The following is a 17,935-nucleotide window of genomic DNA, read 5'->3' as shown; positions in this document are numbered from 1 at the left end:
CTGGCTCAGAAGGTTTCCTTCAGGCTCATCCCCCTATTGGATTTTGCACCCCCTCTCCTGTTAGAGACAAGCAGTGGTGGCACAGCGGTCGTTTCTCCTGAAACGAACAGAAAATAACAATGCCCCTGCTGTCACCCACGTTCCTGTGACTTACATCGCTCCACACTCTGCACCATCCAAACACTGTGATCACAGAGCTTTCCAGACCCGGTCACATCCGCGATGCACGTCCCTGCTCTCAAAGGCGCCTCTGTTCCACTCCTCACCTAATCACCTGCCCTGCTGAGAGCCATCTTCACCGGGGGTGAGAACTATGCTTACGGGGCAGAACCCAGGTCCGGGGGAACCAAAGGACATGTCTGCCAGTGAACGTGGAAGGGACTCCCTGAGGATGGTTCACCACAGGAGCTATGGAGCGGCACCGGGGCTGCGGAGTCCCGCTGAGTCCTTCTCATGGGTCTGTGGCTGAGACAAGAGGCATTTTATACAAGGAAGGGCCTTGCCGTAGTCTGGGGATCCAGGGTCTGAAGGCTGACACAGCAGTGACAGGACAGGGCTGGGAACAAGTGCTCAGGTGGAACAGAACGGGTGCAGCACAGGTTTCTGGGTGAGCGCCCCAAGGTGAGGCTGTGGCCCCTGCTCATGGCTCATTAGCAGGGCGTGGATTTTAGCAACACCTCTGATACCACCTCGAGGGCGGCTCCCCTGGGAGAGGAGGCGCAGTTAGCAGGTCATGAGCATTAGTTATCAGCCAGGGTCTTCCTAATTTTCTCTCCTTAATAGTATCCTGTGTACGTCATTTAAACACTGCCTTTATGGCTTCTACGAGGAGTTCATGCATGTTTCCTACTTGGAAGAAACTTTCCTTGAAATATTGAAGTATAAGATTGTAACCAGCTATGATTTTTATTTATTTCTGTTTATAAATTTAAAAAGTCTCTCGTGAACTCGACAGAACATCTTCACTCGGGGCTTCTGTGGTCACGTTCTGAGCTTTAGTGTAGGTGACTGCAGGTGACAATGCACCTGCAAAACGTCATCTCACCTGCTTTACAGACCATGTTCTCCAGATGTGCTTAACTCCAGAGAAACGCGTACAGACCTCTTAGACACCGACTTTTATTGCGAGAGGGTAGAACATTTATTGCAGCACAATACTACAGGCGCTCACTCTCAGGGCATCACTCCTCTCACTTTATTGCGGCAACTCTCGATTCTTTAGTATAAAGAGAAATCGAAAGAAAAGGTACCTACAGTCTCGGGTTAAGAAGTTTGCTGAGATCTGGCGACCTGGACCCTATGTACAGGATATAAACATATTTATACTTCATATGTACACAGTTAACGGTTCCCTATTCATTATAAATAGTAGGTTTAACTTAGGTTCTACAAAAATAATCATTTTGGATGGGCGCATGCAAACCAGTCCACATAAACTTACAAAACAAATCTCTATGCTCTTTATTTGCTTTTAAATATAAATGCTGCTATTTAGCCATGAGCTAAATGATTTCAATGCAAACCCTGAAGTCCCCAATTAGAAGTAGAAAATCTGCTCTATCCATAGCCGCGCTGCTTCAGGTACCGGTCAGCTAACAGAAAAGTCTAGATAATTTCGTCGCGGATGAATTACAGGTACCCGTCCCGTCTCCAGGGCGAAAGCTCCCTTTGTTCCGCTTGTCCTGTTCTCAGTGTTACAAACTGCGGGTGCTGGTTAACGATCCTTCGGCCTCTCCCTCCCGCCCTCCCACCTGCCGCGGGCACAGCGCGGGCTCAGCGGCCCGCGGGGCCGTCGGCGAGGGCGGGCGGCTCGGGGCCCACGAAGGGCTCCTCCTGCTTCGGGTCGTCCTTGGCGCCGGCCGCCTGGTCCGCGATGGACGAGAACGACAGCTGGTCGTGCTCCATGATGTGCACCTGGTCCTCGCCCTTGTCCTTCTTCACGTAGAACATCTTCCTGAACTTCTTCAGCTCGTGGAGCTCGCAGAAGGTTTCCAGGACCACCAACATGGCAATGAGGCCAAGGAGCAGGTAGCCTGCGTGAGAAAGCGAGTGTCTCAGTGGGACCAGGCCGGGGAAACCAAGTCAGGGCACAGAGTGTCTGCTCGTGAATAAACTCACCGCCACTCCTCCGATTTCTAGGAACACGGGGAATTCCGGGGCCCGAAGGGGGCAACCCGGGGGACAACGAAGGACGGCCCCCACGGAACTGGACTATTAGAAATCACATGGCATAATTTCTGAGAAAACAAAAGTTGGGGCTGATGTGGCATCGTTACTGTCCTCACCCGAGGGGCACCTTCGAGGAGGGGGGGCCTCCACCTGCCATTTATAACCAGTGGCTCACAAAAGGCCAGTGACATTCTAGAAGAGTTCTGATTTATCCTGAGTGCCTCCAACAAAGCTGGACACGCCCTGACTCGATACGGTCATCCTGATGCCCCCACAGCGTAAGTTCAGCAGCAGAAACTAGCTTAAGCTAGATGAGAATCCTTTCAGAATCGACATACACGTTAAAAGGCTGTGTGTGTGGCTGGACCTTCCACCAACCCTGCAGCGAACTACGCTTTTCATTAGCTGACAGTCTTTTTTTTAATTTAAAATTTTTATTTTTATTTTTGGCACATGCACCGTTCATTGAGTAATTCTACCAGCTTCTTACTCCAACATAAAAGACAACCTGTTGCTTCAGGTAAAGTGCTATTCCTTGGACTATGTGATGGGAAACAGGTAATTTTAAGTCAGTTTCAACATGTTTAAAATCGGGAAAAAACTCATCCTGGAAAGAAACAGAAACGTGAAAATAAAAACTCTTACGAACAAAATTTCCAGTTTCATGTCCCAGTGATAAAGTGCTTGAGGAAGATTTTCAGAAAATAAATGAACTAGGGGAGCTAGAATTGGCAGCATGCTAGGACTAAGGGGGCTGATTATCTTAAGAATGTAAAGTAACACAGTTCTGGCACCTTTAGAATTTGGCTATTAGGTGTTGACAATATAGCATATTTTAGAAATAGCAAAGACACTGTTAAGCAAACTAACTGGCACGTTCCTGCCTTTCCCTTTATTCATTATTTGTCAAACCCTTGACTGCTGACAAATGTACCCACAGGGTTTCAGGCCAAAGCTGTGGGATTTGATCCCATCCACAAATAATACACTGTTGGAAGACTCGCTTGCTCCACCCAGCACACACACTATGTAGACTGTCTAAGAAACCCATGATTCCCATTGCAACATGTCTTAAAACGTTCTGCAAGGATTCGGTAACATATGAAAAGAAAGCTGCGATAACGTTTATCTGTGTATGAAACGTTCAGCAAAGCGCCTACAATGCCACCAGCCCTCCCCCCCCGGCCCCGCACGCCAGGAGTGCCAAAACTGTCCCGGGGAGACGGTCCAGGGTCATGTAACTCAAGATGTGACTTGGAAGGCACCAGGTCAGTACATTCTGTGAGTCACAAAGAGGCACATTCACTTTGGACCAGAAATGCCACTTCCTGGAAAAATATCTAAGTAGAGGAAGCGGAAAAATGTTTACTGTAGTTGTTTATAATGCCCCCAAATTGGAAGCAATCTAAGCATGCGACAGCAGAGGCCAGGTCAGACTGTGGCAGAGCCACCTGGTAAAATAGCATGTGGGCTTTACAAATAATGATGGTAAGGAGAGGAAATATGAAATCTCCTTGTAACTACTTGGCCAGTATTTATTGAACTTGTACGGCAGCCAGGCACTTTCCAAAGCACTGGAGTTTATGAGTGAAGTCTTTGTCCTGGGTGAGCCTGTGGTTACTGGAAATGCTAAAATACACATGGTTCCTTGGTTAAGACTACACGCTGGGGCCCAGACAGAGCACCTGACTGCAGGGTACGGATGGCGATTTCCTGGAAGACCCGACCACAGCTGCAGCCGTGCAAATTCCACGAGGCAGAAATGAAAACTATGTACACTATGATGCAATTCTAGTTTCCTAAAACTGGATTTCCAAGTTTCCCAGGATATCATATTGAATTCTTAAAAACTGTTTAAAAATTATAAATCGCTGGCCATCTGAAATTTAACGCCTACTTTCCACATATAAAATTCTGAAAACGGTTAATATATTCTAACTTTCAAGAAAGAACCAGATGGGCAATAAAATAAGCCACTGTTTTAAGACTTTTCTGGTAAATTAAAGAACATGACTGATTGTAGCAGGCTGCAATTCTAGTACTTTTCTTAAGTTTCAAATATTTAATAAGGTAGAGCAACATTTTTAATTAAAAGCTGGTTATCAAGTAAATTCTCTAGTGCATGTTTACACTGTAATCTATAATGTCTATTATGAGTAGGAAATTGATCCGGACTTTTAAGGTGCCTGGGAAAAAGAACTCTCAGAAAGACTAAGATTTTTGCATAAAGGGTTCTGAAGGGAATCGCGATCGAATGAAACAGTGACGGAGAAACTGAAAATCTATCAACGGGAAAGCGATCGGGGCCTCTGCGAACGGCCGCTCGTTCAGAGCCAAGGCGGGGCGGGCGCGGAGCCAGGGCGCGCTACTCACAGGTGATCCCGAGCTTGTAGAGCTCCCTGAACTTCTGGTCGTAGCCTTCGCCAGGGACGTAGTCCCCCAGGCCGATGGTGCTCAGGGAAATGAAACAGAAATAAAAGGACTCCAGGAAGTTCCAGTCGTCCTCCAGGACCGAGAACACGGCCGCCGGGATGAAGAAGCAGCAGGACACGGTGATGGCGCCCAGGAGCACGGCGTGGACGATGGCCACCAGCTGCTTGGAGAAGCCCCAGCGGAGGTGGAAGTAGAGCACCGGCCTGCGGGAGACGTGGATGGTGATGCGCTGGACCACCGCCGTCAGGAACAGGAGCGTGAAGGGGATGCCGATGACCGAGTAGGCGATGCAGAAGGCCTTACCCCCGTCCGACAGGGGCACCGTGTGGCCATAGCCTGCGGGGACGGGGACAGGGAGAGGGGAGTGAAGACACACTTTTAAATGACCCAGGTCTGCTGCCCACCCATCCCCTCAACCTGGAGGAGCCAGACTCCAGGTCTGACACCTCCGGGGCTCGCTGGAGTTGCTACTGCAGTCAATTCAACACTGGACGCCGCGCCGCAGGGAAGCCACCATCTGGGTGACATCTTCCCAGCTCTTCCCAGCACACAGAGGCTGGACTGAGTTCCCTGGCAGCCTGAAGCAGCAGGGGTGGGCTGAGCTGAGGCCCCACCAGGGCAAACTTATGCGACACCCACTTCTCCAGGCCGATGCACCCCCTCCACTCCCATGCTGCCCCCCCCCCGGGATCCTGGTTAGTGTCCAAGTACCGGTCTAACTCGCATCCAAAACCGACTGCTAGGAGCGTGTTTTAACAGGATGACTGACACAGATAAAGGCGTGGGAGCAGGACAGGCTGGCCCGGTCCAGGCGGAACACGAGGCAGACATCAAATGAAAGGTAGAGTTGAGGGTGAAAGCGCCCAGCTCACAGCGCCGAGCACTTCTTTTCAAATCTTTTACCCAATTCTCTGGTTCAATGGCACATTCAGAAACCATAACCTGTTTTCCCTCTTGTCATTTCCATAGGTCCCAAGATGCCATCAACTCCACAAAACACACACATTAAACACACATATTAGGGCCAGTGGTCACAGCACATGTGTGTTTTACTTTCCTCTAGGTCTGAGCCACTTAAGTCCAACGAGGCAGCCCGAGAGAACCCAGCAGGGCGCGAGGCTCGGCGGACTCTTAAAAATCTCACCAGCACTTCATCCTGAAGGACTAACGTGTCTGAACAAGTCAGCCCAGGAAAAGCCAGCTAAGTGCATTTTTCTGTGAAACTGGATTCTGGAAAAAACCTCACATCTGCGATTGTGATTGAAAGTCGGTTTTGAAATTGGATTTCTGAAATATTTTCTGCTTAAAAAGAGATGACTCCGAAAAACCTTCAGCTTCCGATCCCCCAATTCTCTGCTTTGTTCCAGCTCCTGCGGTAAGGCCCAGGTTTGCGCACCTTCCCCGGTTCCTCCCGAGCACAGGTTGGCAGGGCAGTCAGGGCTGCCCACCTGTGTCCCAGAAAACACGTGGGTTCCGGACAAGCTGCAGGGAGCCCGGAGCCCACTGAAAGCGTGTGCATCCTATACAGCTAAACATACGTGCAGTTTTCTGCGGAGGTTCCAGAGCTTAGACTCGCAGGAGGCTCTGAGCATCGGTGCCTGATCCATCTGGTCCTGGCAACCCCCAGCTGCCCCCGGGATCCTGCTGCAAGTTCCAGGCAGATGACAAGGGCGGTGGGCACGTTGCAGGACCCAGAATAATGATGGGAGGATGGTGGAAGCCTGCTGGGTAATGTTATTGCAGCTACAGTTGAATGTTTACTTTCGAGAAAATAATATGACTAAGGAATGAGGCTGCTCGGTGAGTAAAGCTGCCCACATCACAAGGACAGGGGCCACTGAGAGCCAGGACTTCTGCCAGCCTCGAGGAAGGATGTTCTAATGGTCAGAAATATGTGGAAACAATCTGAACATGGATCTTTATTTAACCGTAACAAAGGCAGCAGGAAATCGACTCCCAAATTTGGTTGTGAGCCTAGAAGTGACTAGAAGTACCAGAGACAAGGGCACCCAAGCGGAGGCTGAGAGGGATGGGAAGTTTGGAGAGGAAACAGAGATTAGCCGAACCAGGGCGAGTGGGTGAAAAGCCTTTAAATCCGAGGTTTTACAATGTTTTCCTTATAGCATCTTTACAAATGATCTTTCCTATGAGTACAGCACACCTATTGCACCCAGCCCACCTCTCTGTACCTCCTGTTCCAGTAAATCACACGATTTCAGTTCTGTTCCAGTAGGAAATGAAATAACTGCATTTCTAGTTTTAAATTATCTTAGGGTACACATTTTACTCTCCGACGACGGTAGCTCTTTATATTAGAATGTTAACTAAACCTCCATTTGCTGCAGTGTTCTCTCCAGGCAACAGAGATAATCACTACAAGACTGCATCTCTCTCTGCAGTAATGCGGTTTTATGCCAATATGTTCCCACCAAGAGACTAAAAACCACTCACCTGTAGATCTTTCCTTAAAGCCATTTCTCCTCCCGATGCCTGCACAGTCTTGTTAATGGAAAGTAAATATAAGATTTACATCTCAGTAGTGTTCCCTACACTCTCAGCGCCGGCCACGTGGGGAGAACCTGGCTCTGCACGGGGACTCGGTCACCCTGCGAGGGACAGCCCAAGGCTCAGTGGACACCCAGCCCCTCTGAGTTATACTGAAGGAGAAAATATTTACTCAAGTTCGGTCAACTGAACCCCCAGATAAATCATAAAGCAAAGCTTATGTTTAAAAAACCTTATAATCACATTAAAGTCCATTACAAACCGTGAGGAACTTAGCAAGATGTTAATAACCCTTACGTAAAAATTTTTCTAAGGCTCTTCATATAATTTGGGGGCCTAAAAGATTGAGCACAACAAAGTGTACTGAAAAAATGGACTTCAAAAACGTAGGGTCCTGAGTTTATATATAAGGGGGGCCGTACTCATGACAGTCACCTAACAGTGCCCGTTCCTGCCACTCTGCCGGCTAAACCCAGTCTGGGGCTCTGTGGGTCTGTCTGCTGTGTGCGTCCTGGATGAGACAAACCTTTCTGGGCTCCTGTCCAGTGCTGAGAACCAGTCACTGATGCTCCTCTGAGAGGTGCAGCCCACCGCCCTCCTGAGCACATAACAGACGTTCTCATTCGCATTGTCTAGTATGACAGGGTAGGGACAAAATACACATCTTCCATTAAGTTAGCTGATACGTGGTTAGAAAAAAAAAGCTACAACGGAAGAATGCCAACCTCTGAAACCAGCCGGGAGAAATGCTGATATAAGCTGCCACGTGTCTCTTCTGTAGAACAAACTTTAATTTGCAGTCCTGGACTTGGGCTTATCTGCTCTCCCTTTCCCACTGTAGACTGCGAGCCCTCTGAGGGGTCCAAGTCCTGCTCTATGATGACTCTCTCCAGGCTCCGGCCACAGTGCCCTCCAGCCCATGGGCAGCGGTCACGGGCAGAAAGTGACTTCAGATTCAGGAGGGTCAGGAACTCACCACACGGCAACAAATAGGCTTCAGGCTCGTTGACTTTTTCTGCCACTTTAATCTTGTGCTTGAAATAAGTTTTCCCCCCTCCACAGCTCAATAAACAGTTAACCTCCAGATGCTTTGCATACAACAGGTCTTCATAATTCTCTTTCTTACCGCAATGCTTTTCAAAGACCCACACATGGGCAAACTGCTCACCCCTCCCACCCATGTGAGCTACACGAGGAACGCACAGCTTCTGTTCCTTTGCTTATAAAGGGGAGTTTGTTTACCGGAGAGAGAACACTCGGGGGAGGTCTGAAGTAGACCGAGAAGAAATGCCGACAAAGGTGAAAAGTGCATGTGACACTGAGTAGATGTGACGAAGGGGGCGCAGGTGGCAGGAGGTACCAGCAAATGGCTCAAATGTCATGGACGGAGCACCTTGCATTTTCTGCAGGTGAGTTTCAACTGAAATGGCAGTGGGGTGAAGGAACCACTAGGGGTGATAACTTAGGGGCACCTGCCGTGCACCCACCAGTCTGGGACTGAGGTTGTAGAACGAAGGAAGGTAGCTCCAAACACCTAAGAGAAAGAGCCTCCACCTGTGCTTGCCGTGTGTGTGTGTGTGTGTGTGTGTGTGTGTGTTCAAGGACTGATTCTTCATAACGAGATTCAAGTCCTAGAGTCATTCCTACTTGGCAAGTGAGGACACTGTTTCTGAGAGCTCGGATGACTTGCTTGAAGTCCTAAAGATAATTAGAGCCCATAATCTTTCCACTGTGCCACCCAGGTGTGTGCACCTTGTGCTATGCAAAGGCCAACGATGCCTCAAAAATCCACTCAGGTCCTGACACTGCTTCTCAGGAGCTCGCGGTGACAAGGTGACAGTGGTGGACAGCACTGAGAGAAGTGCAATCGTGTCTTTCTTTCCTGTGGCTCCACAGAGCTGAGCATGAGATAATGAGGCTCTGGAGGGGACTGAGATTGAGACAGGAGAGGAGAGAGGGAAAACAGTGTTCAGAGACGGACGAGGGGCTGTGCAACTCTCACGGAGGTGACAGGTGAACGCAGAGCCTGGGTGTCTACAGGTAAGAGCAGGTGGGTCAGCACAGAACCTATCAAGGGCCAGAGAACGTGGGCACACGCCACGTGAGCTCCGTCTTCTAGAATTCCAGTTTGGTGGCCACATGGATGGATGACTATGGTAATGGCAGGGTCATCAATGACGACAAGGATAGACTACTATCCTTAATGATGACAGAAGAACATGGCATCATAACAAACTAGTGGTGACCATGGGAAGGAGAGTTTCTGTGGCAATAACTATTATCAGTGATTTAAGTATGGAATAAAGTCCAATAAAATTCTTGTCTCCCTGTTCAGCTTAAACATTGATGACTCCATACGTGTCTGTAAACACGTAGTTGCAGAGGCACTGGTCAAACAAGACCAGGTGGCTGGTGGCCCAGAGCACTGGTTATATTCCAAGAGACTGATATAAATACCAGGTCAAAGTTTACATAAAAATTGCTCATTGTAAAAATTATCAGTCACTCATGCATAAGTACATCTTCACTGTAAAACTTCCAAATACTGATGATGCAAGTCTCCTTGACAACCCACCTCCTCGCCAGCCCTCTCTAGAGGTTATTGTTATGAGTTTGTAGACAAAAGTTCCTGCAAGTTGTCTAAGTATTTCTATATATTCCTAGAAAAACAATGGTTTAGTTTGTTTTTATCATAAATGGTACACCGTGTGTGTTACTATCCAATTATTAAGTTTTCTTTGAACAATATATCCTGAGAAGCACAAAGACTTCTTTAAACGCAGTGTTCTACGCTAGGCAAGCACCCAGCTCATTGAACCATCCCCCCGGTCGGTGGACATTTAGGGTGTTTCCAAGCTCTCACTGTGAGTAAGGACAGGTCAAAGGCAGTCTCCTTCCGTCAGGTCTCCAAGGTCCCGGTAAGAGTATGACAACGGGTCACATGATCTCTGCCATTCCCTTCCGGCCCAGGTGCTTCACAGATTTCCAGCTCAAAAGACAACTTATTCTCAGAAACCTAAGAACAACGCCTGTGATGCTGGAGTTACCACCCACTGGCTCCCAGCTGAGGCCGCGCCCAGCGGTGCACCCACAGTCCCTGCAGTGTCCGCACAGACGGACAGACGGACAGACGGAACTCATCCTCTGCAGGCTGTGCAGCACTGCCCCCCAGGTGGGAATGGCCCTTCGCCCTGACGGACAGTTTCTCGGGTTCCCCTCGGGTCCTCGGCCTGGCCTCCTCACGTAAAACTGTAACAGCGCATAAAGCCCGCATGTGTAGCGTCTGTTTCCCTGACAAAGGGCCTGTCGGCGGCACAGCCACGGTCTCTCTTTCTAGACGCAGCTCAGTCTTTAACAAAAACTCCCTTGTACTGGTGGCTCAGTCAATGTGCAGTTTTTCACTGTTTCCTACCTGCTTGTTCACCATTTTCCACAAACTATTCTATTAAAAATATTTAATTTTCTAACTTGAATTTTAAGGAAGCAATTTGGCCAATTTAGGAAATGCTACTACAAATTCCTTCTCTTCTAAGACTGGCAATGTTCAGGGCTCATTCCTGTGACTATAAAACGTGCTTATTTGTGTATTCCTCACACTAGTAATAGTAGTAATACTAGTAATACTTATGCCCCTATTGTTTGGCCATTGGCTTTTAGAAAGAGTGGAAGGAAGGGTGGGTGGGAGGGAGGGAGGGGGGAGAGAGAGAGGGAAGGAGAGAGACACATCGATGTGAGAGAGACACATGGATTGGTTGCCTCCCGTATGCCCACTGCGGCCAGGGATCGAACCTGCAACTCAGGTACATGGCCTTGACCAGGAATCGAACCCAAGACCCTTCAGCCATGGGCCGACACTCTAACCACTGAGCAACACTGGCCAGGGCTCTCAGTCTATTTTTGAGGCCTGTGTCCCCTAGAGCAGTGCCTTCTCACACCAGCCTGTGCATATTCTCACGAGCCACGTTCACCGTATAAAGCCCTACTTCACAAAACTGAAATTCTGAAATAAGTGCGTTGAGTAATCTTTTTCAAACACTCCACCCTCCTTCTCCCCAATCCTTCTGAGCAGGCAGGACCTGGCTGACAGCCAGCCGCAGGTCCCCCTGGTCCTCCTGCAGGGGCCTGTCATGGTGCTAAGAGGGCCACTCAGTGGTCAGTTATAATTGAGTGACATCTGCAGGAAGACATCATGTGCTATAGTCCCACGCACAGAAAACAGCCAGCCAGGGATGTTTGCTAATCATCATAGTCACACGTGCATGTTCCTATGAAAAAAATCAGTAATAATCTTTTCACCTTCCCAAATATCAGCGGTGCCATCTACTGAGCACTGTCATTTCAAGCTCTTATTAGGTTACCAGTGGCACAAAAAGACAGCACATGACCTACCACCCGATGAGACTCACACTTTAGTCCAGTTTGCCCAGAATGCCAAGCAGTCACACTTACTGCGGTTTGCACAGGAAGGAATAAGCTAAGCTAAGCAAACAGGCTACGAAGGGCTCGTCTGAGTACTTTCAGCAGGCTCTGGGGCGCAGATGTCGTCCCTAGTTGTCTGGCTCCTGGCCCTGGGGTCACCAGGGCAGTGGGATAGTAGCTCAGAGAGCGAGTCTAATAAAGGAGGTGTCTGGGGGTGCAGTCTCCAGACTGGTAGGTTTGCACAGGAAAGGCCCCTCACAGGTGAGCCTTTTATTAGCTAGGACTGACTCACCTGGGAGGGGCAGCTCCCTCAGGATCAGCAAGAAATCAATAAACAGACACACGTAATACAGGACAGCGACACAGGAACCTGGCTCTGGGAAGGCCCGTCCATCAGACCCAGCCTGAAGGCTGATCCAGGACCAAACCTGAAAGAATCCAGGGTCCTGGGTGCAGGGATGGAGACACGTGCTTGCGAGCACGTAAGAAAGTGTCAGGAAATGTGGTCCAAGAATAACCACAGGGAGACTTCGAACTCCTGGAACCTTTCGATTACCCCCATGTTGGCTCCCTGTGAACCCCTGCGGCCCCGTGCAGCCCTGGGAAGTGTTCCAAAGAGAAAACGAGTCTCAGGCATAGTATCAGGCGTCATCTTCACTTCAGAAACTGAGCTAAGTGTGCACGTCCCTATGTCACAGGAAGAGACTGTGCGATGAAATCATTTACCCGCGTTCCAACGGCAGGCGCGCGAGGGAGGCAGGTCAGGAGCTGGTGTTTCCCAACACGCTAGGTTCTGCCGCAGGGGCTGTGGGAGGAGACACGAGGGAAAAGAGAAGAGACGGCGGCCGACCCTGTGGGAGGTATGAGCAGGACACTCTGGGAACAGGCCCTGCCCTTCGCACTTATGTGGTCTCACACCTGTTTCATCTCACACCTGCATGGTCTCACACCTGCATGGTCTCACACCTGCTTCATCTCACACCTGCATGGTCTCACACCTGCATGGTCTCACATCTGCATGGTTTCACACCTGCATGGTCTCACATCTGCATGGTTTCACACCTGTATGGTCTCACACCTGCTTCATCTCACACCTGCATGGTCTCACACCTGCTTCATTTCACACCTGCATGGTCTCACACCTGCATGGTCTCACACCTGCATGGTCTCACACCTGCATGGTCTCACACCTGCATGGTCTCACACCTGTATGGTCTCACACCTGCTTCATCTCACACCTGCATGGTCTCACACCTGCATGGTCTCACACCTGCATGGTCTCACACCTGCTTCATCTCACACCTGCATGGTCTCACACCTGCATGGTCTCACACCTGCATGGTCTCACACCTGCATGGTCTCACACCTGCATGGTTTCACACCTGCATGGTCTCACACCTGCATGGTTTCACACCTGTATGGTCTCACACCTGCTTCATCTCACACCTGCATGGTCTCACACCTGCATGGTCTCACACCTGCTTCATCTCACACCTGCATGGTCTCACACCTGCATGGTCTCACACCTGCATGGTCTCACACCTGCATGGTTTCACACCTGCATGGTTTCACACGGGCTGCTCCCTTTCATCTTTCAGGCCTGTCCCCAGGTGCCCAGGTGGTGTCTCTGCAGGTGCTCCCGCAGCACCTGTGACAGCCATCCTGGCAGGCAGGACTCCTCTCCCTTGCCTGTCCCTACCAGAAGCTGGCAAAGCACATAATTCCTTCCCCTGTCACCCTGGAAGTCAGCAGTGACCACATGACAAGCTCTGACTAATGAGACGAGTGGAAATCTGCCGGCGGGAAGCAGTTTGGGGAAACCTTTGTTTCTTCCTGTCTTTATCATAAACGTCTCACCTGGAGCTGAGCGGCGACCCTGTGATGCTGAGGGGCTGATGTGGGGATGCTGAGTGATGCTGAGGGGCTGTGGGAATGCTGAGGGGCTGTGGGGATGCTGAGTGATGCGGAGGGGCTGTGGGAATGCTGAGGGGCTGTGGGGATGCTGAGTGATGCTGAGGGGCTGACGTGGGGATACTGAGTGATGCGGAGGAGCCGTGGGAATGCTGAGGGGCTGTGGGGATGCTGAGGCGATGCTGAGTGATGCTGAGGGGCTGACATGGGGATACTGAGTGATGCTGAGGGGCTGTGGGGATGCTGAGTGATGCTGAGGGGCTGTGAGGATGCTGAGTGATGCTGAAGGGCTGACGTGGGGATACTGAGTGATGCTGAGGGGCTGATGTGGGGATGCTGAGTGATGCTGAGGGGCTGTGGGGATGCTGAGTGACGCTGAGGGGCTGTGGGGATGCTGAGTGATGCGGAGGGGCTGATGTGGGGATGCTAAGTGATGCTGAGGGGCTGATGTGGGGATGCTAAGTGATGCTGAGGGGCTGATGTGGGGATGCTGAGTGATGCTGAGGGGCTGATGTAGGGATGCTAAGTGATGCTGAGGGGCTGATGTGGGGATGCTAAGTGATGCTGAGGGGCTGATGTGGGGATGCTGAGTGATGCTGAGGGGCTGATGTGGGGATACTGAGTGATGCGGAGGGGCTGTGGGGATGCTGAGGCGATGCTGAGTGATGCTGAGGGGATATGGGGATGCTGAGTGATGCTGAGGGGCTGTGGGGATGCTGAGTGATGCTGAGGGGCTGCTAAGTGATGCTGAGGGGCTGATGTGGGGATGCTGAGTGATGCTGAGGCGCTGACATGGGGATGCTGAGTGATGCTGAGGGGCTGTGGGGATGCTAAGTGATGCTGAGGGGCTGATGTGGGGATGCTAAGTGATGCTGAGGGGCTGACATGGGGATATTGAGTGATGCGGAGGGGCTGTGGGGATGCTGAGGCGATGCTGAGTGATGCTGAGGAGCTATGGGGATGCTGAGTGATGCTGAGGGGCTATGGGGATGCTGAGTGATGCTGAGGGGCTGTGGGGATGCTAAGTGATGCTGAGGGGCTGACGTGGGGATGCTAAGTGATGCTGAGGGGCTGACATGGGGATACTGAGTGATGCGGAGAGGCTGTGGGGATGCTGAGGCGATGCTGAGTGATGCTGAGGGGCTGTGGGGATGCTGAGTGATGCTGAGGGGCTGTGGGGATGCTGAGTGATGCTGAGGGGCTGTGGGGATGCTAAGTGATGCTGAGGGGCTGACGTGGGGATACTGAGTGATGCGGAGGGGCTGTGGGGATGCTGAGGCCATGCTGAGTGATGCTGAGGGGCTATGGGGATGCTGAGTGATGCTGAGGGGCTGATGTGGGGATGAAGGAGCCGGGAAGGGCAGGGAGAGTGACCAGGAACGTGCTATGTGGAGTAGTTAAACCAACGCCTGCAAGTGCTCCAGGCATGCAAGAAAATATACACAACACATGCGCACACACATGCACACACGCACACATGCATATAAGCACACACACATCAATTTAAGCCAATATAAACTGGCTTTTTGTTTACTGAAGCTGAAAGTAATCTTCATTGGTACAGTCACTTGTATTACAAATGATCGGTTTGCTTGTCAAGACCAGTTTGATTCCTGGGACTCAAGACAAGTTTGTTTCCACCGTAACCCCCTCTGACCCGGAGCCCAGCACAGAGTCCGGTGCGTGGTGCACTGATGAGGGCCGGGGCGTGCCGATACCACCCATGAGGACAGCAGTCCTGCGAGGCTGGGACAGGCAGACCCGACCGTCACTCTCAACAACTTTCCAGAACACCACCTCTTTGGGAGCAATGTACAGGGTACCCACCTAACAGGTTAAAAAACCATTTGTAAAACGTTACCAAACCTCCATCATGGGTAAATCAGTCACAGGATAAAAAAACAACTTTCAAAGCCAATTCGCTTTACCACTAACATCCAACTATAACGAATAGCTTTCAGTCTGTTCTGTCTTTCAATGACAACGAAATTAGAAATATAAGGAGCTTGCTGAATTCAGGAATCGCTAGGTGGGAAGCTAGGCAGGGCCTCCTGGCTGCCCTGAGGGCCCAGCAGTAAGAATTCCAATTACTCCTCTAACTCACCTGCCTCCTGGCAGTAAATCAGCCTCAGAGCAGCACAGTGACACCAATAGGACACACTTGCTATTTCTTGTGTTTTCTCACCTTTTCAAAACTAGCCATGGTGCAAAAATGTTCTATTTTACCAGAGGAGTACATTTCCAATTTATTCAAATGTTACCAAAAATGTTTAACTTTCCAATCCCATACCATATGGTTTTCTCTCACAGTTGCTTCCCACACACCTTGGGGAGGGGGTCCATCTTTCCATCTAGAGAAGAGAATTCTCGACTCGGATCCCTCTTTGGACAGGAAGCTTAACGTCCCCTTTGCAAGGCTATTTGAAAAGGGGGAAAGTAACAGCAGTAACCTCTCCAAGTGCTCAACTGTTAATCACTCCTCTGCATTCGCCCCCAAGCCCAAGCTTAGCAACTGCGTTAGCAAGGATGCGGGGAGAGCCCCTCGGAGGGTCTCCACCAGGTGTGTCCGGCCTGGCACATGTGGGGACAGCACTCAGCGCCACCTGTCAGGAAGGCGCCTCCAGGATAAGCCAGGAGTTCACACGAAAACCCAAACCCAGCCCCGGGCAAACCACAGCGCCGGGTCCACCAGGGGACTGACGGCCTGGCCTCCAAGTTGTTTTAAAAACACTGAACAGCCTGAAAAGCACTGATTCTCTTCCTGGGATATGAATGGAGAGAGAATCAAGTATCCGACACCAAGGCAGAGAACCTTCAACACTGCGGCGGCCACTGGATTCTTCTAACTTGAAACATTCTCGGCGGATCCACGAGAAGGAAGCTTGGTGGTGAAAAGGACAGTGTGTGTGGCACAGGACAAACGGACTAGGCAACACAAATGTTAAAAAATCAGACTCTCTCGGGTCTAGTCCCCCGAGCAGGGACACACTGTGCTGGTGACGCTCGGGTCCCTGACACGTGTTTAGGTACCAAACACTTAGATGCTGCGGGTTCTTCAAAGACACGCAGGGCCAGAGCCACGCTGCCCTATCGTATGAAAGATATAGTTGTGGGAACAAAAAGGACATTTTAAAAAATGCAGAACAGCGTGTTATTAGGGGTCAATTGAGTGACAAGCACTACCGGAGGCCAATGGTCCCCTTTCTCTGACCCTGGTCCAGGTCTGGGGCCGCGGGAATGAGAAACTCGAAGCCAGCAGGTCCACCGCTTCGTTTGGTCCATCAGGACAGGCCCCAATTTAGAGCCTCTGTCCCGGGTGAACACGCACGTGGGTGCGAAACACGCGGGGAGGAGGAAACTGCTGGAGGCTTTGGTTAGAGGAAACTAACTGTCATCAGGCTTATGTTTCAGTTGCCCAAACAGCGAGTGGTGCCACTTGTTTTGTGGGCAGTTACCCGAAACAATGACGAAACGCAGGAGGCAGCGGGAAGAGGAACCCGCGTGAGCTGGACCGAGTAGGAAAGATGCCACGGCCGCGTCCCCAGCTGGCAGGGCGCGGACGACAGGATGCGGGGCACCTGGTCACAGGCTGGCCGGGAGTAGGAGGGACTCTGGCATGGGACACCTCCCCCCAAGGTAGCAGAAAAAATGTATCTGCCACTCGTGTGGCCACACACCCCACCCCACAGAGCAAAACATAGGAAGGGCAGATGCTGGGGAGGATCACGTGAATCCCTCCCTTTCTGAAAATAGTCCTTTCTGGCATAAAACACTTTCCTGAGCATGGCTCAACTTAGTCATCGAGCCCGCGGATGCGGGGCTGGCATATGCATCACGCCTGCTCCTCCCCAGCTGGGTCCCAGAGCCCGCACCTGTGCCACGGGCTGCTCAGCCGGAGGGCGCCAGGAGATCGTCCCCCACCTCCGGGCCCCCGTGGCTCTGCAGCCCCCACAATCTGTCACCACCTCAAGAGGCTGCTGCACAGTCCAGGCTCTGCAGGGCTCCCGTCCCATCTGCCTCAGAAAGAGAAACACTCTCACTTCTGCATAATTTCCTGAGCCGATCATTTCTTTTTTGTTTTTATTTCTATTTTGGAAATTGATCAGAGAGACAGAGAGTGACTTTTTCTTTTTTTCCCTAACCCATGTCTTTGTGTGACTGCACCCTGTAGAGTGGGGGGAAGCAGAGACACCGAGGGTCCCTCCACTTTTAAGATCTCAAATGAGATGCTTATTTGGCTTTGTTTTACCATTTAAGACGTGCACACTAAAGGGTGAATATCCAAGCCCGTATTTTACTAACTTTTAAAATCGATGCCCCCTTTGGATAAATAACACAGCGAAAAGAAACCCATCATGGGAGAGGGTCCTGCTTCTGCTGGCGGGGGAGGTGGGTAACCCCTTGGTTTTCTTTTTTTTCCTCACAGCCCACACTCTGTCAAGGATTAATTTCTGTAATTTTTATGGTAAATAATAAACATAAAATATAATACTATTCT

General features: G+C 50.6%; 1 protein-coding gene across 1 annotated transcript in view; it reads right to left on the bottom strand.

Annotated features, from left to right (window-relative positions):
* Window positions 1–883: 883 nt before the first annotated feature.
* The window catches only part of KCNK1 (potassium two pore domain channel subfamily K member 1), a 32,245-nt gene continuing 15,193 nt past the window's right edge, over window positions 884–17,935 (bottom strand). The window contains exons 2-3 of the mRNA XM_081124186.1: window positions 4,543–4,938; window positions 884–2,033 (exon numbers count right to left, since the gene is read on the bottom strand). Coding sequence (XP_080980312.1) covers window positions 1,774–2,033; window positions 4,543–4,938 — 656 coding nt within the window. The 3' untranslated portion in view covers window positions 884–1,773. The remainder of the gene's footprint in view (window positions 2,034–4,542; window positions 4,939–17,935) is intronic.

The sequence above is a fragment of the Miniopterus schreibersii genome (assembly GCF_964146895.1).
Source record: "Miniopterus schreibersii genome assembly, chromosome: 21".
Lineage (NCBI taxonomy): Eukaryota > Metazoa > Chordata > Mammalia > Chiroptera > Miniopteridae > Miniopterus > Miniopterus schreibersii.
The sequence above is the reverse complement of the archived record's forward strand: the minus strand, read 5'-3'. Positions and strand labels throughout refer to the sequence as shown.